General features: G+C 40.0%; 1 protein-coding gene across 1 annotated transcript; it reads right to left on the bottom strand.

The window, feature by feature from the left end:
* Positions 1 to 2,931: 2,931 nt before the first annotated feature.
* LOC115628605 (T-box protein H15) lies at positions 2,932 to 25,212 on the bottom strand. Its single transcript, XM_030524789.1, has 6 exons — positions 24,696 to 25,212; positions 21,188 to 21,753; positions 20,950 to 21,083; positions 7,706 to 7,991; positions 5,660 to 5,904; positions 2,932 to 3,589 (listed from the first exon to the last, which is right to left on the bottom strand). Exons 1-6 carry the CDS (start codon positions 25,036 to 25,038, stop codon positions 2,932 to 2,934), a joined length of 2,232 nt encoding a protein of 743 aa, XP_030380649.1. The 5' UTR covers positions 25,039 to 25,212.
* Positions 25,213 to 25,295: the final 83 nt, after the last annotated feature.

Genomic DNA, 25,295 nt, shown 5'->3' with positions numbered 1-25,295 from the left:
CTTGGATTGGCGTTTCCATTTTCCAGATTAATTATAATAAATGTCGCTTTCACTTGCATTATTGATTGCTGGGCGCAACCAGCCATCAATACTTCATGGAAATATGACAATTTCCCACAATTTCAGACCGCAGTGCGTTCATTTGTTCTCCCCGGCTGTATGAAGGGCGCTGTGGAAGCCTTAAAAGTTAATTAAGACATTTTAAAAGTGGCGGCTAAAAACGATTTTTTAATTGCAAGTTTCGAGTGTATAATTATTGGTTGGCCATTCGATAGGTTAGCCGCCTATGCTGCGAGTGGTGCCCTGTTATATAACCTATATTTAAATGGCCGACAGACTGGCTGCTTATGGCCGTAGTGCGTGGCCTATGGGCATAAAAATTAAGTTATTAAATGAATATGTATGGTTGTTTTTGTAGAGACTCCATATTAGTGGTCTATGGATGTAATTAGGTGTGATTGACAACGATAGTTACACATTTCGTGAGAGTTGAGAAAGAGATTGGTGGAAAGGTGAAAATTTCAAACTTAAAAGATTTACATTTTTCATATCTAATGATGTGTCAGGAGTTGAAAGGAGATTTGAATTCAGACTAAGATGTGTCTATTTAGATATGCCTATTTGGCCAGTACTTATCCGGTACTTATCATTTGTCAAAAGTTGAAAGGAGATTTAAATTCAGATTAAGATTTGTCTATTTAGATATGTTTATTTACCTAATACTTAACTGGAAATTTAAATAATGCAAGGAGATTTAATTTCAGACTAAGATGTGTCTATTTAGCCAGTTCTTTTCTCGGAATTTAAATCGAGCTCGTACACATCATTGCTGTCTCCAATGATCTGCATAGTTTAATTTGGAATGTTACACAGTTGGCAAATAAATTGTCATTATTCAAAATGCAAAATAATGGATTTAATTTGATTTAAGTCTGGTGTAGGTAGAAGCATATGCTTCCAATTGATAAACAATCCTAAAAATGCTAAGCCATTTGCGCTCATCATTTACCGTTTTCCCCTTTTACACAACTTCATTTTCATATCACATTAACGGGCTATGTACCGACAAAATAAAAAGCAGCAACAACACAAAAATTAATAACAAATGTCTGAGCTGCAGACATATATCATTAGAAATTGATGACGCATGTCGCGTGCAACTGCAACTGCAACTGCAACTCTCCCCCCAAAACTTGACTCCTCTCCGCGGCTCTCAGATGGTGCAGTAGCACCAGCGACGATTGCATGTAACGCTCACCTTAACAACAACAACAACAACAACAACAACAATAGCAGCAGCAACAGAGACAACCCTTTAACAACAACTTTCCATCCAACACAAACGACTTAAAAGTGGAAACGAATGTTTACATGTTTATTTGTATAAACGTACGCATGAGTGTGTGTTGTAATTAATTAGTCTTTCATAAAGAGCACACAATTCTATAAATTATATTTCATTGCTTGGCATAAATGTCAGTGCCGTTGCCCCTCCTCCTCCTCCTCCCCCTCCTCCTCCTACATTTTCATCATCGTCCGCCTCCGCCCCATCCATCTCCCTAACAGCCTCATTGCTGATAGCAATTGGAGAATTGTTGCAAGCTACGCGCGACTGCGCATCACGTGTGCTGCACATTGTTTTCTGCAGCCCCATTATTAATTATTAGATAGTTTACAGCTTTTATTGTTATATTGAAGAGGCAGCAACTGCTGTGGCTATTTTGCCAATTGCATGTTTGCAGTGGCTCTTGCTTTTCCCTTTTTTCGTTTCAAACAAAACAACTCGGCGCTTTTGCACTTTGTATTTGTGTTATAACTGTTTATTAATTGTTTTCTTTTTTGCAAATATATTTAATTAATTGCTGTACTTTTTATAGACTATGCGCTAGCTAACATACATAGTTTGATTCTTGTGTAATTTTGATTTACAAAACGTTTACTTTGGGCAAAATGTTTGTTGGAGTGTTTAAAACGGAGTTCAGCATTGCTTTACAATCAATTCACAAAACTATACGAGTATAGTAGATGAATTAATGATTAGTCGTAGATTAGGAATTAGGAACAAATAGCACAACAACAAAAATACTTTTTGAAGCGATGTCAAGGTGTGGCAGCGAGCACTACTACACTTATTTAAATTAACTAATACTGTCGCACTTGCCAGCTAATAAACCATTCGCAGATCGTGCTGGGCCGCATCACATGCAACATATGATGTTGCAGCAACATATGCTTAGCTACACTAACTGAAAGCATTAATAGGAATAAACTAAAACTACTTACATACTTGTATTACATTTTATGTGTTGATTGCGGGTTATGTACAAAAGGGGTTTGGGTTTGTGTTTGGCGCTGGAACATCGGATCTCTTCTATTGCACATAAATCTCAACGGCGACAAAATACAGAGAATACTCAAGTCCATATTGCACATGATTTGATTAGAATATTGAAAGATACATCAAAAGCTTTCGACCTGGCTTCAGTGATACAATTTAGAGTACTTCAAAGCTATTTTCCATTCGTTCATTATTTTAAGAGTCGACACAGAAAGTGTTCAGTACTCAACAAAGAAGAAACACAATGGAAATTCTGCGAATCTCCAAAGAAGGGCTTTTTACTAGATCAGAGAACTACAAGTAGATCAGACACGCTGACTAATGTGATTCGATTTTCTCAAACTTATACTTATGTTTAACGAAAAAGGATATGAACAGCCCGTTCTATTTAAAAGCCTTAACGTTGTATCCATTGCACTCTTTACAAATATTATAAAACTGGGTTCCCGGATAGCTCGAAGTCGATTCATTAGTATCTTATTTATTGGAGGCTTCCATTTGTAAAAGTCTAGACCAAATATGGACAACATGAGACTCTGAGCACAACAGCTGGGTCACCTATAAGTATATTTTATCTAGAAGCTAGCATTTGCCTATGGACTGCACGAGGGTGGTGAGACAAGGGTTGGCGTCAGCTCTGGCGTCTGCCGCGCCTGTTGGTGTTGTTGCAGTGGCAGGGGGGAAGGCGGCGACGCCTGATGCTGCGGCACTTGATACGGACTGAAGCGCTGGGGATAATGCGCCGGATGCAGATGCGTCTTGATGCGCAAGTCTGGGGAGGGAGAGCCACACGACGAGGTGGGAGTGGCGGGGGCGGCAGGCGGCGAGGCCAAGACAATGGGCTGGGCATTTGTTGTTGTTGGCGGAGCTGCACTCACTGCTGGAGGCGGCGGTGGAGGTGGTGTCCGATTGGCTCCTACAGCCGCCGCTGCCGCTGCTGCAAAGGCCGCCTGTTGATTAGCACTGGCCAGAAAGCCAGCGGTCAACTGCGGCCACTGCTGCTGCCACATGCCTAGCTGAAAGGCGCTCAGAGCTGGCGGCGCTGGGGCTGCTCGCTGATAAAGGTGTGGGAGCAACATATCCGTGTATGGAGATCGTCCAAACATTTGCAGATGCTGACGCGCCTTCTCCAGGAAAGCGAGCGAAGCGGCGTCGGCTTCTTGGGGGGAGAGCTGGGCCATCAGTGGATCGGGAAAGAAGCGCAGCGGAGCGCGCATATGCTGATCGAAAAAAAACGAGTCCATGGGATCTCTGAAAAAAACCAAATCGAAAAGGAAATACCATAAATAACTTTGAAATATTTATCAGTACAAATAAAAACTATACATTGCGAAGTGCTAGACATTAATGTGAGTTAAGGGCCTTCCATTTATATTAAAACAGTATTAATTTTTAAAAGAAAAGTTTAAATAGCTGAAGTTTTGCCTATAGCCTTGTTAAGAAATCAAAAAACTATTCGTGGTACAATTATGTACATATATTTTTATTTATTTTGCAAATTTTGTTGTTGCGTACGTGATGTTGCTGCAACATTTCGTAATGTTGTCGAGGCTAAGAGTTATGCTCGTACATTGCTACAGATATTTAGATGTTGCGGCCAAGGCAGAACATCAAACAGCAATAACATAATTACGTTGAAAGTAACTGCCAATTGCCGACACTAAACAATGCCAGCAACAGCGCCAGCAATAACACCCAACAACAGCAACAACAGCAACAACAGCAACAACAACAACAACATGTAAGAAGCAAAAGGCAACAGCAACATTCACTCATTATTTTCGTGTTTTCATTTCATGTACGAATCGGCTTCAAAGTTAAAAGCGCCGATCTGTAATTTACGCCACTTAAGCCGCCGTGCCGACTTCGATGTTCATACTATATTGTTGTTGTTGTTGCTGCTGCTGCCGCTGCTGCTTGAGTTCTTGTTGTTGCTGTTGCTGTTGCCATTGCTTCTGGCTGCTGGTTGCCGTTGCTGTTGGTGTTGCTGTTGCCTTGCTGTCTTAATAGTCGACGCCGCCTTTCGCGCACTCGCAACACTTTGTCGAAATGTCGAAAAAAGGGCACTGGAGGGAGTATCAGTTGCAATGCGAGCCCAGTATCATGTTGGAGGCTCGCATCCTGGCGGCACCTGCGTGCCTCCGCCCTGCAACATGTTGCTGATGCTTCTTCTTCTTCTTCTTCTGCCTCTGATATTACTGTTGTGATGCGTGCCAGTTTTTCTTCTTTTTTTTTGCTTTTTGCCAAATCAAGTTGCTGCAAATGAGGCAGCATAATATGTTTCATAATTGCTAAGGATTTCCCTTCCTGCACACCATCATGCCATCAGGAGGTGGATAAAGAGTCTAAGCATTTTGGAAAGTTCAACATGTTTTTGTTCAATTTTCAAGTTATTATTTACCAACTTTAAATTGTATTTGCAAAGAATAAAAAACAAGAAGAGCAACATATAAGTTCGAGGACTTTAACGCCTCCACATGTGTACGTCGCAGTCTTTAAGACTCGCAGTTTTTCCAGAAATGTCTGAGGTACGTATTGGTCTTTAATGTATAGTATTGTGGGAATGGGTCCGGCAACGTAGTGCCAATAGCCCACCAATTTATGGAGAATAGATGAAATGAAGGAGTCTAGAGAAGAAGTCGAAAAGAAGATGTGAAAAAGGCGAAAAGACTAAACGACGATGTATAGCAATTTTCCCGTAATGCAAATTCATATCATTTGAATTGAAACTATATTAAAACTAATTAAATTGGGCCTTGGATCTTTTTATTCCACTCTAAGTATTCCAGGCCTCACAGCATGTACATACAAACACACTCTAAAGTTGTGGCACTTGCAAATTTCCCTGAGAAACCGATATTGGCAGAATTTGGAATGGAAATTAAGTGAACGATCAGTCATGAACCATGTTGGGAACCGCAGTCCCCTGTCCACCACAGAAGTTCGGATTCGAGGCATGCACCGAGCTCGACCTATTGCTTTTTCACTTGATATGCATTTGTGAGATGAAGAAATACATTGGAAACACATAAGTAGGCCCGGCAGTGAGTGTTGCTGTTGCCACTCCTAATTGAAGTTGCCGCGTGGCTTGCAACACTTTCACACATTTTCGCTAATCAGAAGTAGTGCTGACACTTGAGCTACTGTACGGTTTTTACGGCACATCAGGTCATCGTAAATTGGGCCGTAAATCAAGGGCGTGCCATAAAAGCTGCAGAACTGTGCAGTCGTAAAAGCAAAAAACAAACACGGAAACTACTTACACGGCCCTTACACGGACTACTACCATAAATGAGTGCTTCTTCTTGAATCTTCACTTACCTATCAAAGTCAGTCAGACGCGACGAATCACGAAATCCTTTTGCGAACGGATTTGAATCGATTTTCAATTTTGTAATCAATTGATTCTGATAGGCCGTAACGGCCGTGAATACAGTCTCCGGGAAAACATAGGTTTTATGATCCATATCCTGCAGCTCCTTGGGACTGTTCGGGATGCTCTGGCCATGACTCAAACGCACCAAATGGATGCGTGGCTGATAGCGATGCATAGAATTGAGCACGACCTGCAAAAAATACAAATAAAATAAAAAGTATAGAATTTGCTCCTCTCTTTGTTGCTTATAAAAAATTTACAGCAATAAAAAGTAGACTGCATTTCTTTTGACTGAAGCGACGGCGACGGCGACGGCGAAGGCGACGGTTATGGCGACGTTTCTGCTGACAGAGCCGAGGAGCAAAGTCGGCAGCAACTTTTATGATGGCGATAAAAACTGGAGCAATGTGGCTGGCAAGCGGGATCGTAAAGAGCAAGGACTAACCAGACAAGAGATAGCCGCGATAATACATATGTATGTACATGCACATATACTCCTGCATATGCACATACTGCCTATGTACAAGTGTGTGTGTGTGTGTGTGTGTGTGTGTTTATGTGGCGGCAGGTTGTTTGTGTTGGTCACGTTTGTAGCTGCTCCGCTTTTGCCACCAAATTGCCAACAATTTTCATTCATTTTTGTGCGTGCGCTGAAAAATTTGCATATGCGCCAACGTGCAACGTGTACGGTATGTACGGGTATGTGTGTTTAGTTCTGTCTGCCCTGGCAGCCCTGGCAACGGCAATTGCCGCGTCTCCGTCGTGCTAAAACAATGCCAGCCAGCCGCCATTTTTATGTACGAGTCGTTGTTGTTACAATATTCATAAATGCATTTCAGATGCCTGCACCACGCGGGCTCCAAACGAGGAAACATTTGCAATGTTTCCAGCAACATGTTGTTGGAACATGTCCTTGAGTCTGTTCTCAGCATCATTTAAAGAACTATTTATAGTACACACATATACATCCATCTAAATTCTACCCGAGTTTCATTTTTATCACGAGTTCAATTGATGTCCATAAAAGAATTATCAGTTAAAACAATCAACAACTCTCTAATGCTTACATCTATCCCAGAAGCATTGAAGGAGCATGGTGAAGCATTTCTGATTTTACACACTCCCAGCACATTTATGGATGCAAAGCTTGTGCTAGTTTCGAATTTAATTTAGATCAGAAGAAGCTGCTTCGTTTCCCAAACGAAGAAACATTTCAAACGTTTCCAGCAACATGTTGTAGAAACATGTCTTGGAGTCTGTTCTCAGCATCATTTGACGAACTATTTGTACGAATATACATCCATCTAAATTCTAGCCAAGTTTCATTTTTATCACAAGTTCACTTGATGTCCATTAGACAAATATCAATTTAAGCTATCAACAATTCTCTAATCCTTACATCGATCCCACTTCAAAGCACTTTCTTTCTAGGTTGATGTCCTTGGTGAAGCATTTCTAATTTAATCACATTAATGGGGGCAAATACTTTTGTTATGTTTGAATTTAATGGGTGGATGCATCTGCTTCCTTTCTTTTTGCGCCGATCGTTCCTAAGACAGATATACACGCATAAAATATTGATGCTATGTCTTGTGATAAACTTTGCCTGCGTATGAATGAGGCAAGTTTTTAAAAAGAAATGATCAAAAATGATGTTGATTCTTGCACCGTTTTTAAGTTTTTGACCAACAAATTTCCAATTAAATAATAAAAGCAATAAAATTGTTGCTTTAAATTCAATAAGTTGAAATTGTATATTATTAAAACAAATAAGAGAAACAAACTTGATGGCTCGTAGTAGGAATAGGGAATAATTCCTGAAACGCCTGGTAAAACATAAAACCGGAAATTTAATCGATAATTCCTAAGAAATTCTCGTGGTGAAAATGCAAAGCTTCCAGAACTAAAAGCTCATAGTTTGTGAGGTTCATATAACAGCAAAAAAATACATTCCAAATATAGCCCAGCCCAGCAATCCTTCGCCAACTCACCTGTCCACTCTTATCCATTTCGTTATTCGTCAACTTCACCTTCTCGAAGGAGACGACCTGCTTGCGCAAAGCTTCGGGACTGATGGGGCTGTCGGGATGTGCATAAATTCGGGCGGGGGGCGGCGGGTCCGCCTTTCCCGCCACCAGCCACGAGCTGCGATGGTAGGCGTAGCGATATCGACGCGAGTCCAGGGGCACTACGTCCAGCAGGACGGCATAGCGATCGGGTGGTTGTATCTGACGCAACGGCCCAGAGAAGCTGACACGCACAGTGGGAAACATGCGCCTGAAAGTAGACCAAAAGGGAATGTTAGAAGTAGTAAGCAGAGAGAACCAAAAAGAAATCATGAGCTATTTTTTATTGCCCTCCATTGTGAGTGAGTGGCTCTAGTATGTGCGTGTGTGAGTGTGTGTGTGTGTGTGTGTGTGTGTATGTGTGGTATGTGTGTGGACGTGGTATGTAAATAAGACGCATATTTAATTTTATGACTTTTAGCACGTTTTTGACACATTTCCGCGACGTCGTTGTACGTGTAGTTGTAGTGCCGTGGGCTTAGATTTACTGCCGCCCGACCTTGCACCTCATAATGCCAGCACTAGCACCACCAACAACAACAACCACTACAACCACAACCACAATCAGAACCATGTGCTTGCGCTGTAAGTGTAAACGACGCTAATGACCAAGCCCAGTTTGTGTCATTTGTCTTGAGGTTTTTTATTTGGCTCTAGGCCATAATGTTGACGGTGGACTGTTTGCGGGCCTTTGCTGTGGCCCCCCTCTCAGCTGGCTTGTATACGAATGTTACAACATTTGTTATAATAACATTATAATTAACAACATGGCATGCTAAATAAGGGAACAGTGAGCGAAATGTACAAAAACAATCCTCCTTCCAATGAATGTTACTATCGTCGCATTCTGACACAAGTTTCATGCTTTTTCCTATTCTTATGTTTTTATCCCCTTGCTAGTGCATGTAACAGGCAGAGGGAAGCCTCTAATTTATCAGCATAAAGGGATACATCGGTCTTATCATTTCCTGTATTTTCTTTTGCCATGTATTGTTAAAATGTTTAATTCTCTCTTATGACTGTTACAAGCAAAGCAATTTATAAGAATGTTGCCTACGAAGCCCCAGAAATTTACTTTAACATTCAATTACCAGTTTATATATACTGCTATAATAATAATAGAAACATACTACACACATCATCACCTCGTTCAATTAATAATTTAACTTTTAATGAATTAAGTCAAGCGTGAAAATCTTATTTGCAGAATTGTTGAAGACTTGTGCTTAACCAAATAATAAACTGTATTGATAGGCATGCTAGGAGTACTACTTATTTAATTACAACTGGTTGAACACATAGGTTGACGTTACCAACAAATCTAGAACAATATTGAATAATTGATGTCACACTCATTTCTTCAATCGTTGGTGGCCTGTATTAAGTATTAATCTTTACAGTATTTCTGGCACTCTTCTCTTTTCTTCTCATTTGTTACTATATGCTATAGGAATAGTTATGCTGTTCTCGCTAGTTATCTGGTAGTATGGTAAATATATAATAATCAGCCACTTTCGGAATTTTTAAAGGTCAACAAGACACAGGGCTTGGTGCATGCCACAATTAGCGGCATTGTAGGCAACATTTAACGAGTGTTGCTTATCGCATCGCTGACATCTGCAGAGTGTAGAATGCACAGAAAATGGCAGCCAACTAACCAACTAACGAAGCAAGCCAACAAACAACTAAACACCGGACGGGGCGATACATTCATCATAACTTAATGCTAGGCTGCAGTCAAGCTTGACAGAGGAAGCAAAGAACAGCTCGGACTCGACACTTTAAACGGCAGCCCTTTTTGGTTGTCCAATTGAATTTCGCAGCGCACCAAATGTTGATAACACCGGAAGTTGCTGGCAAGACCCAATGTTAACACGTTCCTTCGATGTTCGTCGTCGACTAATGTATCCATAAAAGTGTGAAAAGAAAACCTCGCATTCACCCACCCACTGCTATTTGCTATGCAACGCCCTGCCACGCCCTGTTTCGAATACTACACCAACACCAACGCGAACGCCCCCTCCATCGCCATCGCCATCGCCACTGCCCCTGCCCCTGCCTTTCGTGGTTTTCCTGCTTTCCTGTTTTTCCGCTTCCCCGCGCCCCTGGCGTTCTAATGCGGAGCCGCAACTGTTTGCCATCGCTTGCGGAAATGCCGTAAATCATATTTAACATTTACATACATTTTATGAGCGCAGTCGGCGTCTCGGTCGACGTCAACTGCGGCCTCAGACTCAGTCGCCGCCGGCGAATTCTGTGGTGTGAACGCTGACCGCTCGCCACTGACCAGCTCCGGCTCCAGCACCAGCACCAGCTCCAGCTCCGCTGTGTGGGCGTTTCGCATAACGCAATGGCCGACACTCAGTTAGCCATTCAGTCAGCCATTCAGTCAGTCAGTCGGTCGGTCAGTTTTTACTGCAGCCACGGCCACGTAGTTTTCTTCTTTTCATTTTTTTGTGCTCTAGAAAGTAAGTGTGGATTTTATGTATTTGTTTATGGGAAAATTAGGGAAATGGCTTTTACTCATTTTTACTATGGCGTTTGCGGCGCGCCATTTGCTCGCTGGCATTTCGTTAGGTGCAAAAGGTTACAATTATGAAGTTTACACACCGTTTGCCAAGGGCTGCTAGAAGAAATACTGTGCCCAGGTGGGGGGAGTATTCTAGGGCTGGGCAATAAAACCAAAATCTTGGCAACACTACAATGGAGGATATGAGGGAAGGGTTGAGTATTATGTATTCTCGATTTGACACGAAATTCTTTAATTGATTTCCCTGGACACACAAACAGGCAGATAAGGTATTATCAACCAATACAACCTTTGAAACAGCGTTTATATTTTAAAGTAAAGGTTAAAGTAAAGTAAAATCATTCTAAATGTAGAACCAAAACACAATTGGATCTGTTCTGTATATCAACTATATCCGATTGGTGCTTATGTATCCTCACGACAAGATTATTAGATTAGTCGCAATGGGTCAATTGTAAAGGAAGCTCAATATATTTTTTTATCTCTGCCAAAGAACAGTCTATTTTAAGAATCATGGAAACATACACAAATAATAGTAGTAAATTAATATTCATTCAACTATAAAAAGAGTTAAAACAATGAACAATTAAAAATACAAAATTATAAAAATTCTTTAGAAAGAGTAGAGATTTTAAACTGCACCTATTAAAATAACATATATTTATATTAAAATATTTAAAATATTTTATTCTGTCGTTAGGAAATTCCGTACACTTGACCTCATCAAATTGACAGAGATGTAAATATTAATAGCTTTATACAACTTATTTCTAAACTACATATAAACATTATAAGTAATAGATTTAAAAGAAAAACCAGCCCGAAGGCCTTCGTTGGCTTTAGTTATATTTTTATACTCTGTACATGAAATGTACAAGAGTATATTAGGTTTGCGGGAGCTGAAAAATGTAACAGGCAGAAGGAGGCGTGGCAGACCCCACAAAGTATATATATTCTTGATCAGCATGACGAGACGAGTCGATCTAGCCCTGTCTGTCTGTCTGTCCGTCTGTCCGTCTGTCCGTCCGTATGAACACCTGGATCTCAGAGACTATAAGAGATAGAGACACCAAATTTTGCACAAAGATGCGTTATGTGTGTATTCTATACGAGTTTGTTTTATTTTTTTGATTTTCCCCCCCACTTCCCCCCTATGGGGGTTTTCCCGATTTTCCATTTGTATAATCGCCTATATCTCGGAGACTATAAGACCTAGGAACACCAAATTTTAGTCCCAGATGCCTTATGTGAATACGCAGAAAATGTATATTTTGGAATTCCCTTCCCTCCCCCCTCTACCCCGCAAATCGTAACTCCCGTAATTCTTGGAATTTCGAACTAAAATTTTGTAAATACCCCCAGTTAGTTATTATGTGTCCGTATGCCAAATTTCATTATGATAGACCGATTTAACAAGAAGTTATAGCCATAAATATATTTGCTGATGCAGCGCTGCTGCAGCGCTGCTCAAGCGCTGCCCGCGGCTGTTGTTGATGTTGCTGTTTGGTTGACTGCGAAAATGCTTACACAGACACGAATAGATGCGCATAGGCATACATACACTCACACAGACGCCATTGCTATGTAAATGTGCAATTATACACCCTTTACGTGAGTTCGAATACCGAGAGAGGTAAAATCGATCAAATTTTTTTTTTATTTTCTTAATTTTTTTTATTTTCTATAATTATTGTAAACATATGTACAGAGTATTTCAAAGTCGGGACACCCGACTTTAGCTTTTTTACTTGTTTGTTTATATGTATGTATCGAATTTTGTAATTTAGGATTAATTTAAATTTTCAAATGCTAAAATAAATAAATAATTAATTAGAGCCAAAAAGAGGAATAGGCTGATTACAATTATTACAAACATCCTACTATGTATTGCATTTTACGTGCAGTAGACATTACGACAATGTTTTAAATTGTAAATATGTTTTAATTATACTATACGTTAGTGTAGCATGAACATTCCAATCTATATGTTGTATTCTATTACCATTCGCTGTCAACCCAATATACTGTTGATTAAATATTAAATAATAATATGAAACGAATAAACGCGTGTAAACACAATCCTGCTCAAACGTGCTGCACATTTTTGTTTAAATTAAAAAAAAATTAATTTCAAAAACATATTTATAAATCAATTTGTTAGTTGAGTACAGGGAGAGTATTTTAGAGTTGGACTCACTCTAGTCTTGTATTACTTTTTTTTATTTTTATTATATAATTAAAAGACATTAACGATTTTCAACGATTTTTGAACTGCATGCTGGAGGGCCCCGTCCTTAAACATTTTTAAGTCATCTGAAGCCATAGAAGCTCATATATGTTAGACCAAGAATCTAGGAGCTCCACTGAGAATTCAAAATACCAAGCTATTGTGTATGTAAATATGAAATAGTCCTTTTTTATGAAGGATAACCATTTGATATTTGAATAAGCAATAAGCAAAACAGTTCATTGGATTGTACATCTATTTCATTGCCACAATAGTGCGATCATCGCTGATCTTTGAATGATTCACTAAGCAGTTTATTACAAAAGTAAGTATACTTTAATTAGCTACTGACAATTGGTGGAAAGAATGCGATATTCAAGTTTTGTTGGGGAAGTAGTTGCATCGCCAAGAGAGGCTTTTAATAACTGCCCTTGTAAACAGCTACCCTAACACTTTCACACCACTGCCAATTGATTCCCCGGCATTTCACGCATACGAGTCGGACATGTCCGGTGCTACTCAAATTCATTATCAACACCTTAGTTCCAGCAAATTGAGTTGCTTGGCCCCGGGTCGGGAATTTTGGGCAGCACATAGCACAGCACATTAAACACAAGTCCAAATTAATAAGCGCATATAAATGCAAATTAGCAGCGACTAAACTTGTAAAACAACCCTCTAACATTTAAACAACAACAAGAACAAAGCAAAAGCAGCTATGTAGGTATGTGTGTGTGTACATCGACGACCCATGGTGATCTTATCAGCTCGATAAGAGAGTCTCGCATTTGCTGCAAATGAAGCGCAGGCAGTCCATGGGCAGAACCATCTAGTACACAGAGAGAAAATCCAACAGAACGGATGCAAGCAAGGCGATGCAGTTTATGCCGTTCCAGAGTCAAGAAAGCAAATGCGATTCACGATAAAAATCATGACATATTTAATCATTTTATAATGTAAAACTAACTAATAAATAATCAAGTATGAGGAAAATCCATTTTTATTATTTATTATTAGTATTATTTCTTTTCTTCAATGCCATTAAGAGCAAATTCTTTTTTCGTTCTAATAATTCTTTGTATATTTTTTATTATAAACTTGTCAAAAACTAACCAGTATATAGAACATATGAAAAACTCCCTTTAGCCACAGAGCTCCTAAAGTGACTAGTACTTTAAAATAAAGGAAATTCCACTTGTTGCACTAGGAAGTTATAAACAGTACATAAATTAAATAAAATAAACTCAACAGGCAGATCCTATCATTATTTATTTTATATTACTCTTAAAAACCTGAGTTGCGAAATCTCATTTAAAAGTTGGAAACGCAGTGATTGCCCCGAAAGAGGTTTAGAGCCATTGTTTGATTTACAAATTAGGCTTTTTATTTGATGTTGCTTAATTTGGAACTATTTATTTGGAGTTTATACCCCAAAATTTTCCTAGGTGTACAGACTACTTTCTATCTTTTTGGCCGGCCAGTTTATAGCTTCGCATTTGCTTTTTATTATTTTATTAATTCATAATTTGGTAAGACTCAAGCACGCCAAGTGCCATCCGAGGCCTCCGAGCCCTCCCTGCCCTGGCCCGGCCGAAACAATACAGGGTGTGCTAATGCGGTTGTTAACTGCTGTAGCGGTTTCGACGGTGGAAGCGACGGCAGCGGCGGTTTCTTCTTTTGCTCGATAGCCTCGTTTTGCATAATTTCAGGCCTGCACCTTTCCAGAAGGGGATTAACTTGTTTTCGTGAGCGACATTTCATTGTTGCTGTTGTTGTTGTTGTTGTCGCCATGATAAATGCATATTTTTTATTAGTTCAGCTGCGGATCGAGCTATCGCGCCGCCCTCCCTTATTAGCCGCACAATGAAATATTAATGAAGTTGTGAAAATAAATACGTTTTTGGCAGGGCCCCAGGTTTTCATTTGTCAAAGTGGCTGACCAAGATGTGAAGACTTCTTTCTAAACGTAAACGTAATCGTAAATATCCGAAGCAAAACGTCAACAATTCTCTCCCTCTTGGCTAGCCTGAAAATTGCGATTCCACGGTCCAGTCCGCTACTGTGTGCGCTCTGGAGAATTTCTTAATTTGCGTGAACAAGCTGGTGCCCGATCCATATACTCTTCAACCGTTGCATATAGTACATCTCACATGTTGCTGCGGCTCGCTATCAAAGCCGACGCGGCATCCGCTCAGCAGCAATGTTGACAAACATTTGCTGCCTGATGCTGGCCGCCCGTTGCGCCGGAAAACAATTAAACGCCTACAACTGTAGTGCGATGTTGTCCATTGTCTTATCGACATGCCCGAAACCGCTGACAGCGTGACAAAATCACAGACCACGTGATATTTTATCTCAATGACCGCAAAAATGGTGCGACAAAAGGCCGACTTCATGCCGTTTCGGGTCCGCAGCAACAGGTAAGAACTACAACTATGGCTTTTCCGTATTGTATTCCTCTCATTTCTTTATTGTTTTTGGATTCTCATTGTCTCGGCAATAAATCATATATGGGCAGCAACAGCAGCACCAACATTTTAAAGAAATGCTAGCTGTCGCGCCGCACTTTTTATGCCCTGGGTTTCATGGCAGCTACGCATGCGCATTTGCATGTTTCAGCAACATTTTCATGGCGGCGTCTAGCCAAATGCCTCCAAGCAGAGGTAGCCACAAAGACAACAACAACAACAACAACAACAGCAGCACCGATGGCTGGTCCAAGTTTCGTGTAAATTGCGTTTTATGTGCCGTGGGCGTAGCAACAGTAGTCCGCTTATTTAGTGGCTTGAATGGCCCAGGTGGAGGTGTCAGTTCTAGGCGAAAAGCGCCGGAGGCGTTGCTGCACAGACTGTTCTGTATGTTGGATGTATTCTGAAACTATTTTCTCATAAACGCATAAACAGCACAGTAAAAAGGAACAGTTGTTAAATTGAAAAAGGGAATTATTTGTCAGTCAGAAAAGCTAGATTTCTCTAGCAGAACCTTTTCCAAATGAAGAAAAAGTGTACATATAAATTGCAGAAGGGTTCCTCAGACTTGGATCATCTTATTGCCTTTTTTACAATTTTCATAATATTTCTAATACAGCACAATTGTTCTCACAAACATATTTGGAACATTTCTTGAAATCGTGACCAACACTTGCATATTGAAAGAAAAACATATCAATCCCACAAAAAGCGTCATTGAAGTAAGCAACCAATCCAATTTCTTTTAGTTGATATCTGCCGAAATACTATAGTTTGAGCACAGCAAATAGATTATATCCTTCCATTCTATTTGCTGATCTAACTTTGCTTCACATGAACCCTTTCGTGAGTTGTGTTCTAATTATAATCTCTTTTCACTCAACATATCCTTCGCACACTCCATTAAGACTATTTAACCATTAATGTACTTGCAACTTCATTCGGACAGTCTCTAATCCTGTCTTACTCTACTACTTGTTTCACTTGTTGAATTTTATTTTAACTTATACAATTTAATATATTGAATTCTTTTGAATACTCAATATTTTTTTCTTTTCTTCTTATTATTACTTTGTATCTACAGTGTTCTTTATCTTGCAAAATTGGCAGTTCTATGTTAACCATAAATAAATTAATTAAAATAGAAATTCCTCTCTGGTAATATATATATATTAAAATTTTTCGTTTATTTTGCATAGACACGCCCAGCCACATCTCAGCACTTTAAATAATATCAGTCAAAAGTGGGATACACTGAGCCTTAGTACCTAATGCCGATGCATTTAATCGCTGACGACGCCGCCAAATGACGTGCTGACATAGATTCGTATCAGCAGGAGAATGTGGATGTGAATGCGATTGCGAATGGGGATGTGAATGCGAATGAGAATGTGAATGGGAATGTGAATGCTCGAACAAGTGCTTTGTTGCATGTGTCGCCCCGACTCGCACAAAAGTAAATAAGCCCAGTAGGAGGAACAGGAGCGACAGGACGTTGCTATCATTTGACTAATTACGGGGCAGCGGAGCAGCAGTATAAAAAGCAAAACAAAAAATTACAAAGCATGTTCAAAAAGCCAAAGGACATGCAAATGTGTTGTTAGCGCGGCAATCGGCAGCTATTACACTGCAATTTATACTTTGTCGACGTCCTCGTCGTCGTCGTCGTTTCTCCTGCAGTTGTTGTTGTCATCGCTGCCAGTGAAAGGAGTAAATTTGTTAATGTGTTGTAAATGCGACGAAGCCCAGCCAGCCAGCCAGCCAGACAGCCAGGCAGGCAGGCAAGCAGGTAGGTAGGCCGAAGCACATGTGAGTGTTCCCCAAAAGGGTTAACAACATAAGCCAAACAAACAAACAAACAGAACAGAACTGAACTGAAACAACGAAACAAAAATAAAACAAACGCCAGAGAACAAAAACTAAAAACTCAATGCCCAACTGCCGCCCAGCGACTAATGCGCACTTCGCATGTCATCAACATAAAAGAACGGCTAAAACGCGATTCACAGTAGTATAGTATATATGTACATATATATACTCTATATATGGATGCAACAACGGAGGCAGGCAAGAAGGTAAGAACAGGGCTGAAGCGTTACAGAGCGGCTTGACATTTGTGGACCTTTAAAACACCGCCTATGGATCTCCATCAGCTGTAGTACAAACATCATTGTCGTAGTAATATAGTCATCGATCCGTGTTTTGGTAAACATATATCTGATGTCATTAAATCGGATGCCAATGGTGTCATAAAGGGTTTCAAAGTGTAGATGAAATCTTCAAGCTTTATTATAGTACTATGAAAAGTGTAGAATACCCTTCTTTATACCCTTCACTGATTAATTAGAGGGCATATGTATTGCCTTTGTTGCGTAAGATAATAAGACCACTTTCTATAGTTATTATATATTTTTTGTGTTATAATTTTTTAAGATGGAAATTGTTAAGTTTTATGAGAACTCTTGAATCCGCTATCATGCTTCTGGGACGATAGAACTCTGAAAACCTACTCTGGAGCAAACTCACAGTGTGTGAATCCTTCAATCCGCTCACATGTGTGTGTGTGTGTGTGTGTGTGTGTGTGTATGTGTGTTTCAATCACCACTCCTCCCACTGACATAAAGCTTCTATTTGTCATATACTTGTCAAATAAATACTGTTAAGGAATACACATGCTTTTCTAGCTGCAATATTTGCTTGTACTATATACTACTATATGTAAATAGTATAATATAGTAATATACATAGCAAAGTTATATAATATATACAATATATATAACAATAACTATATAATGTAACTATAATACAATATAACTATATAATATAGTAATATAATGTGGTAATATAAATCTAAATATATATATATAAAAATATACAAGTTTGGGTTTTCATGTCCAGAGAAAGCTTTTTCCCCAGTTAGGTAATTCCCCAGAAAAAGGTGTTTCTCCAGTTAGGAAGGGAAAAAGGGCATACACTGTAGGTTTGTGCAAAGGGTACAGATACAACTTCTATATATTATTAATGAATATGCTCGATTGAAGTTCAAATGGGATTGATCCCAATGTCACGTCATAGAAAACTGCTTTGTTGCACTTTCCAGCCCTGGTAGCTGTACAAAGACTCGAAATTTATTCTCCATGCCTGCCCCGAGAATTCTCATTCATATTCATTTACGCGACGTTCGCACGAAAATCGTCGCGCCATAATTTTGGAAGTCGCCGAGGCACAACAACAAAGAAATGATGCCAAAAACGAGTCGTTGAGTTGCGAATGAAAAGTCGTTTAGGCCGTCGCTATATACATACATACCTACAAACTATATGGCTGTGTTGCACATACTATGTCTGTGAGTGTGTGTGTGTGTGTGTGGCGGCTTTTAAGTTTTTGTGCCTCAACAGCTGACAACCGGCAGCGCCGTCTGTTTGCTTTTTTCTTTCGCTAATCGAAAATCGACGGCAGCACATTATTTCGATGCCTTGTCAATCAATTTTCTTACGCGATACTTGTAAATACTCCCCAGAAATGGTTGTTGTTGTTGTTGTAAATTGTTGTTGTTGTGGGGCGTGTGCTGCTGGCCATTGGAGGGGCGCGAACAGCGGGCCATGCTCTTATGTTCGTAATGGGAAACTAACCAAAAAGCTGTTGATATTTGCAGTTAAGATTGCCTTGGCCGGCGCTACTTTCGGGTGAAAGGCATATTAAAGTTTTATTGATAGTTCGAGAAGCTATGACGGCCGGCTTCTGAGTGCGTGATTGTGCCCCCATTTAATACTTATGATGATGACGAAGAGGCGGCGGCAAATGGCCGCTGGCAACATGTTGCTGACTCGCACTATGGGTTAATACAAGTAGTTATCGGAAATTACCGACAGCTGGATCTATGTACTTGTTGGAGGATAAACTAAATTCGAAAGCAGCTAACAGGAAGAAGGAAGTACATATACATCGAGAACTTTACAATCACAACAGCCGGAATAGAACATTTGACAGTAAAGAGTTTTGCTCAAGATTTTAAAGTTGCTGCTAAAGAAACGATGGGTGGAGAAATTATTCATAGTTCTAACATATTTCAGTTTCGATATCTTTCGACATCGTAACACAATTTTGTATCTATGAATAGTCGGTAAAATATATATATCGCAAGCTTATTTTTATTTGTTGGATGGGTGAGTTCGAAAATACGGCTATTCTCTTCCGTTTATTCAGTCGAACACGAGAGCCATTGCTCTGAAGTTATGTGATAAATATATGATTAAACTTCAACGATTCGAGACTAATTTTCATAGCTAAGCACGTGTTTTTTGTTTAATTTTTACAAGCAGACAGATTTTATTATTTTATTTATTATTCTTAGATATTTTATTATAAGAGGATTTGGTATAGAAACAAAAACTTCCTCGGCTTCAAACCATATTATTTCTTAAATATTTAGTTGCACTTTTAACCTCTGTATAACGGATGAGCCTTTAGTATGGGAACAGTCTTAATTCGTTTTTCGGGTCGTACACCCTTTAGTCTAATCGCGATCACTTCATCTACGAAGCAAGGTTCTCTGTGATTACTTCAACTTGTGAAGTTTTGGCACCCATTTGTACTTGGAAAGTTCCCCAATTAAATGCTGCATTATTATAAAAGGTAATATTTTTGAAATGTTTGTTAGATTAATTAATGCTGATATTGTACACCTTTTTATGTGTTATAATATAAGCTGAAACTTTATAATAACTTAAATAATACCCGCCCGCAATATTGCTGATGAACCGGCGGCAAAACTAAAATCAAGAAATTGCATTCACACAATCGAAATAAATCAACAATGGGATAATCTTCACTGATCGCTCGATCATCAGGGAGTGTGTATTTCCACGCATCCATGTTTATTGATCGCAAGATGGATTGAAGCATGTATCGTCCGCATAACGAAAACAACAACAATTGGTAGCAAATTTGTATTTGTCGTTATTTATATTTTCATGATTTGGAACCGTAATAATACTTGTAATCCTCTAGTTCCAAATAGTCATATTTAGATGTGACGTTCCCTTCAAGTCTATCAGGCCTCTCTCTACTACATTTAACAACATTTTCGCATTTTAACTTATTTCCCCAACAATCCCTTTCCACAATTTGAGCAAAAGTCCGTCAATCACTGATGTAAAAGTGCCCAAATGCTTTAAATCACACATTTTGAATATTTCCGGGAATTCGTCAATGAATCACGAACTCGACTTAGAATTCCGAGCAATTAGAATATGGCATAGATATCATCTAATGATTAATACCAATTTATCGCATATTCATACAAGTATATGCAATGTTACAGACATTAAAGGATACTGCTGGAATATACACCAGGATGTTCTTCGTGCCGTTTGACGTTTGCTGACGTTTCGTGTTCCCCATGGTGGCTAGTTTGAGGCCTTCTTTCTAGTGTTAAAGCCACTAACTGAAGGTATTTGCCGAATCAGGGTACAAAATTTTAAAACATATGGGAGTTATAGAAAAAACACGAATTGCGGGGGAGAGTACTAGAAAAAAGGCTCAAACTTGTCCTTTCTCGCTCTTCGGAGAATTTAGATACCAAATTTGGTTATTCTAGCTCTTATGCTTTCTGGAATCCTTGCGTTCATACAGACGGACGGACGGACGGACAGACGGACATGGTTATATTGGCTTCTCTTGTCATCCTGATCAAGAATATATATACTTCCACACCTCCTTCTGTCTGTTACATTCGCATAAAATAAGTACACCCTTTTACCCTTTGGCTACAGGGTATACAAACCTGAGCACGCCTATTCTGATTTCGGAGTACACTCTATTTGTTTATTTTAGTGCTCGCCGAACAATGATGAAATCAGAATTGAGTTGATAATGGGACTTCATGCATTTTCATTGTTCACTTATAGCCAGAGTATGATCATAGAATCATTGTGGAACTCACCTGCCCGACTTGGTGATGATCATTTCTGTGCCCAGCTCGTGGAACTTGTCCCACAGCTCCTTCGTCTCCAGATGGCATTGCACCGGCATGAGATCATCGCAGTTGCACGAGCCGAGAATTTTGGGCGTTGGCAGCTGGAAGCAGAGAGCGGAGAGCGGGATATGAAGGGGCATGCTTTTTAGTTGCGGACAGATCGTCGAATTGGATTTGTGCTAACTTTGTGGTGGCGTTTCGTTACCTGCGCAGGCTCCTCTGGCGACAGGCGTTCGTCTTCGGTGTTGGCAGGACTGTGCGAGGGCGGGGGCGGGGGCGGCGAGGGTGTTTCCGTGGCTGTTGCTCGGGAGGCAGCGACGGCTGCTGCTGCCGCTGCTGCTGCAGTGTGTGATGTGGCAGCAACACGCCCTCGATGGCTGCTTGATTTGCTGTGATTACTGTTGTTGTTGTTGGTACTGCAATTGTTGTTGTTGTTGTGATGATGATTGTGATGTTGGCGCTGCTTGTTTGGAGTTGCGTGGTGATGTTGTTGCTGCTGCCGTTGCTGTTGGAGCTGTTGCTGCTGCAGCTGTTGTTGTTGTTGCTGCTGTTGCTGATGCTGTTGTTGGGCGACACGCAACGCATGGCGCGCATGTTGCACAGATGCAGTTGTTGCCGCTTGTGTCAGCGCCGCCGGCGATTCCGAGTCACTGCAGTCGACAACATCAACATCAACGTCAACATCATCGTCGGCGTCGACATCGGCATCGGCATCGGCGTCTCCGTCTCCGTCGTGGTCCTGCGTGGAATAACGCTCCACAGATAGTGGGCCTAGAGCATTCGTCAAGAGCGCAAGGGACAGCGGGCGAGAGAGAAGAGCAGAGAGCGAGATGGAGACATTGAAGTGTTGTAAATGCATCGCGTGTTCTCAGATTGCATATGTAATTGGGTGTGGGTGTAGGTGTGGGTGGGTGTTGGTGTGCGTGTGTGTGTATGTGTATGTGAGAGGGAGTGGGAGTGGGGCGCCTACAACATGTTGCATGTGGCTGCTGCACTAATGAGTCGCAATTGCTGGCCGCACACACCCAATTAGGCCGCCAGATGCTTCCCAAAGTAGCTCCGCAGCAGTGCTGCCGCCTTTCCAGCATCCAGACACTCGTGTTATAAAAAAGGCTAAAAATTATATTTATTCTACGAAACTACTTCTGGGAAGGGGCTGAAAGCATTCGATTAAAATAATATGGTGAGGTCTTCTACACAAAACTAGTATTACGCGAAGTCATTAAATTCCTCAATTTAGTTGCAACTCTAGATATTTTTGGGCTATTCGCAATATTTTGGTAGGTCGTTCTAACCATTTGTTGTTTCTGAATGTTATTTTTCATATAAATATATGTATGAACTGCGTTTTAATATCATTCGTGAGAAGTGTAAAGTTTCAGGTTTGTAACACCCATAAGAAGGAATGGTAAAGCACATGTCCGTCGGTTTGTTCATCATTTTTGTCGAAGTCGACCATGTCAGATCTTTATATCATATGTATCAATATGATATAAAAAGGGCATTTTGTATATTTTTTTTTTTAAATATCCGAGCCAAATCGTTTATTTAGTAAGAATGATGTTAAAAGCAGACAAATTATTAATGGTTAAAGAGTTATTTCTAACGAATTAATTTTATAGAGTACACTATTTTAGACTGGGAATCCTATTTCAAGGAATCCCAAATCTAGGAATCATATTTGTAGTGAATGACTTGCTTTGTTCGTCTTTTCCACAATCCTTATTAGCTCTATAGTCGATTCTTAAACTTTCAAGCAGTAAAATAAGCAGAATTCCATGAGTGGCTCAATAAAGTCGAATCTGGCTGGAAAAGGCTGAGCTGACACCACTGTCTGGCCTGTCTGGCGATGACGACGACGACGCTGTCGACGACAGTTTGCGCGCAGATGCATTTTACAGATACGCGAAATTCAATTATTTGCTCAAAATGCAATTTTATATGTTAATTTGTATGTGTTGTTGTTGCATTTAATTTTTCGCGACTGCAGTTATCATGGCTGTTGGCATTGTTGTTGTCTTCGTTGTCGTTGTTGCTGTTGTTGTTGTGTTTGGCGCATTCACAGCCGACAGCTAATGAATTGAAACAGAGCAGCCTGCTAGAAGGGGGGTTGGGGTTGGGGGGGAGGCATCGACAGGTTGGATGCGGCCTACTCGTATCATTTAATGGATGCATCTGTATCTGCATCTGCCGTCGTATGTTTGCCAGCCTTCCAATTATGGCTTCTAAATAGTTGTGTGCATTTAAATAGGGTTTGCGCTTGTTGTTGTAGCTGGCTGTATGTTAATGTGAGCTTGTTATATATGCGTGTGCCTGTGTGTGTGTGAGTGTGTGTGTGTGTGAGTGTGTGTGAGTGTGTGTGTGTGTTAGTGTGTGTGTTAGTGTGTGTGTTAGTGTGTGTGTGTGCCTGCCATTTGGCACATTCAAATAGGCATTGATTATTTTATTGCCGCGCATTCGCTGCAATTATCAAGTCATCATGCATGCATGCATTGCCGTCAATATTTAATTTATTTACAAAAAATATTGTTTAATTAAAGTATGTACGAAAAAAATGCAATTGTGACAATTACACGAGCTTGTGCAACTTAGCACTGGAGCGGCATTTAAGGAAAGTCGTTGCTTCATTTCTGCAACCGAACTAAACAACTTTCAGTTAAAGCCCTTTTAAAACGCTGCTGTATATTCTACAATTACAACTTAACGTATAAATGCTATTAATGTCCACCTTCTGTAATGTTTTCAAGTTCATTGTTGTGCTTGTTTACTTTTCCGCAAATTTAATTGAATATTTGAATCAGGCTTTGAAGGGAAATCACAGGATCTTCTTCAAATTTAAAATAAACACTAGTTTTGGACATCGAAAATAGATACTAATTAGATATTTTCTGGACAAGAACAAATATTTTAATTTTATGGTGATTTTTTAAATGCTTAATAAAAATCTGTGCTATTTGCCGTGATCTTGAAACAAAACATATAATGCGGCCAAGTCGTTTCTTTTACGATGTTTTCTTTGAGTTCGTCTTCAATTGTTTAAACGATTTGTTGATGTCTTTATTGCGAATAATTGTATTAAATATATATATATATATTTTTTTTTTTATGTAAGTACCACAATACAGAGACCACAAAAAAGCACATCGAATAATACATTGAACTTTTAATCAAGTCTCATTTAATCGAGGCAGCGAATTAGAAATTCAAAATTGTATTTATAAAGCGCTGGAATAATGAGCTTCTGTCGAAAAGAAATGAAATAAAATTCTGCCACTTTTATATTTTTGGGAAATTGCTAAAGAAAATGTATGTTAAAGATTTCCAATTACGACCTTAGCGGGAAATGCAATTAAAAGTCTTTTCACACTCTTGAGCCTGTTGAAAGCTCGGCAATATGCAAAACCGAAATGATATTTTCCGACTTCAGATTGCGAATGTGTGCGTGCGAATACATATACATACTCATATATACACTCTATATTTTCGCATATGTAAATGGGAGTACTTGAGCATACGAAATGTGCTGTTGCGTCGTTTTGCAAGCCTCTATGGTCAGAAATGTGTCTGTGTGTGTGCGTGAGTGTGTGTGTGTGTGTGTGTGTGTGTGTGTGTGTGTGTGTGCGGGGAGTCCCGGGTGTGATGGGAGCTGTTTGGTGTCTGGGGGCAGCTAAGAGCTAGCAGCTAGCAGCGGGCGGGTCAATTACTTTACTCACTCAAACTCCTTTCCGATGGCTCGCGGCTTGAGGCGTTTCCGCCTCGCGCCATAATCGCAGCAATTGAGAAATCCGTGGCAAAGGAAATATTATGCTGATGATGGTGTTGATTATGCAGATGGCTGTTGTGGTGGTGGTTGCTATTGCTATTGATCTTGTTGTTGTTGTGGTTGTTGTTGTTAAGGTTATGGTTGTGGATGAGGCCAATGCCGTTGGCAATATTGGCTGTTGTTGTTGTTGTTGTTGTTGCTAACTGCTGCTGTAGCTTAGCTTTGAAATTTTGTGGAAGTTGTGGCTGCTGCTGTGACTTCGTACTGGCAGCGAGTTGATTGCTCAAAAGCATTTTCCTGCCTTTTTTATGTAGGTATTTTAATTTTTGGTTTTCGCTTAGCTATTTAAAAACAAACTGTTTCTTTCTGTTGTTGTCTGACGCACGAATTCGTTTTCATTGTAGGCACATCCTTTCTAAACAGTTTGGTTAGTCGAGTAATTCTTTCCAACTTAACGCGTTCACACATTTGCCTTCGCACACTCGACGTATTTTCCGAGCTATGCACTTTCGGCGTATGTTTTCGGGACTGTGTAAGTTTTTGGTGAAAA

This window comes from Scaptodrosophila lebanonensis, unplaced genomic scaffold (assembly GCF_003285725.1).
Source record: "Scaptodrosophila lebanonensis strain 11010-0011.00,11010-0021.00 unplaced genomic scaffold, SlebRS2 tig00000118-arrow-arrow-pilon, whole genome shotgun sequence".
Classification (NCBI taxonomy): domain Eukaryota; kingdom Metazoa; phylum Arthropoda; class Insecta; order Diptera; family Drosophilidae; genus Scaptodrosophila; species Scaptodrosophila lebanonensis.
The sequence above is the reverse complement of the archived record's forward strand: the minus strand, read 5'-3'. Positions and strand labels throughout refer to the sequence as shown.

What these genes read in the sequence shown, in the direction of transcription:
- LOC115628605 (XM_030524789.1), bottom strand. Translation starts at nt 25,038, where the DNA reads ATGCTTTTGAGCAATCAACTCGCTGCCAGTACGAAGTCACAGCAGCAG. An exon ending in GCCATCGGAAAGGAGTTTGA is followed by an intron (nt 21,754 to 24,695) that starts GTGAGTAAAGTA and finishes CGAATGCTCTAG; the next exon opens with GCCCACTATCTGTGGAGCGT. An exon ending in ATCATCACCAAGTCGGGCAG is followed by an intron (nt 7,992 to 20,949) that starts GTGAGTTCCACA and finishes GTCTACTTTCAG; the next exon opens with GCGCATGTTTCCCACTGTGC.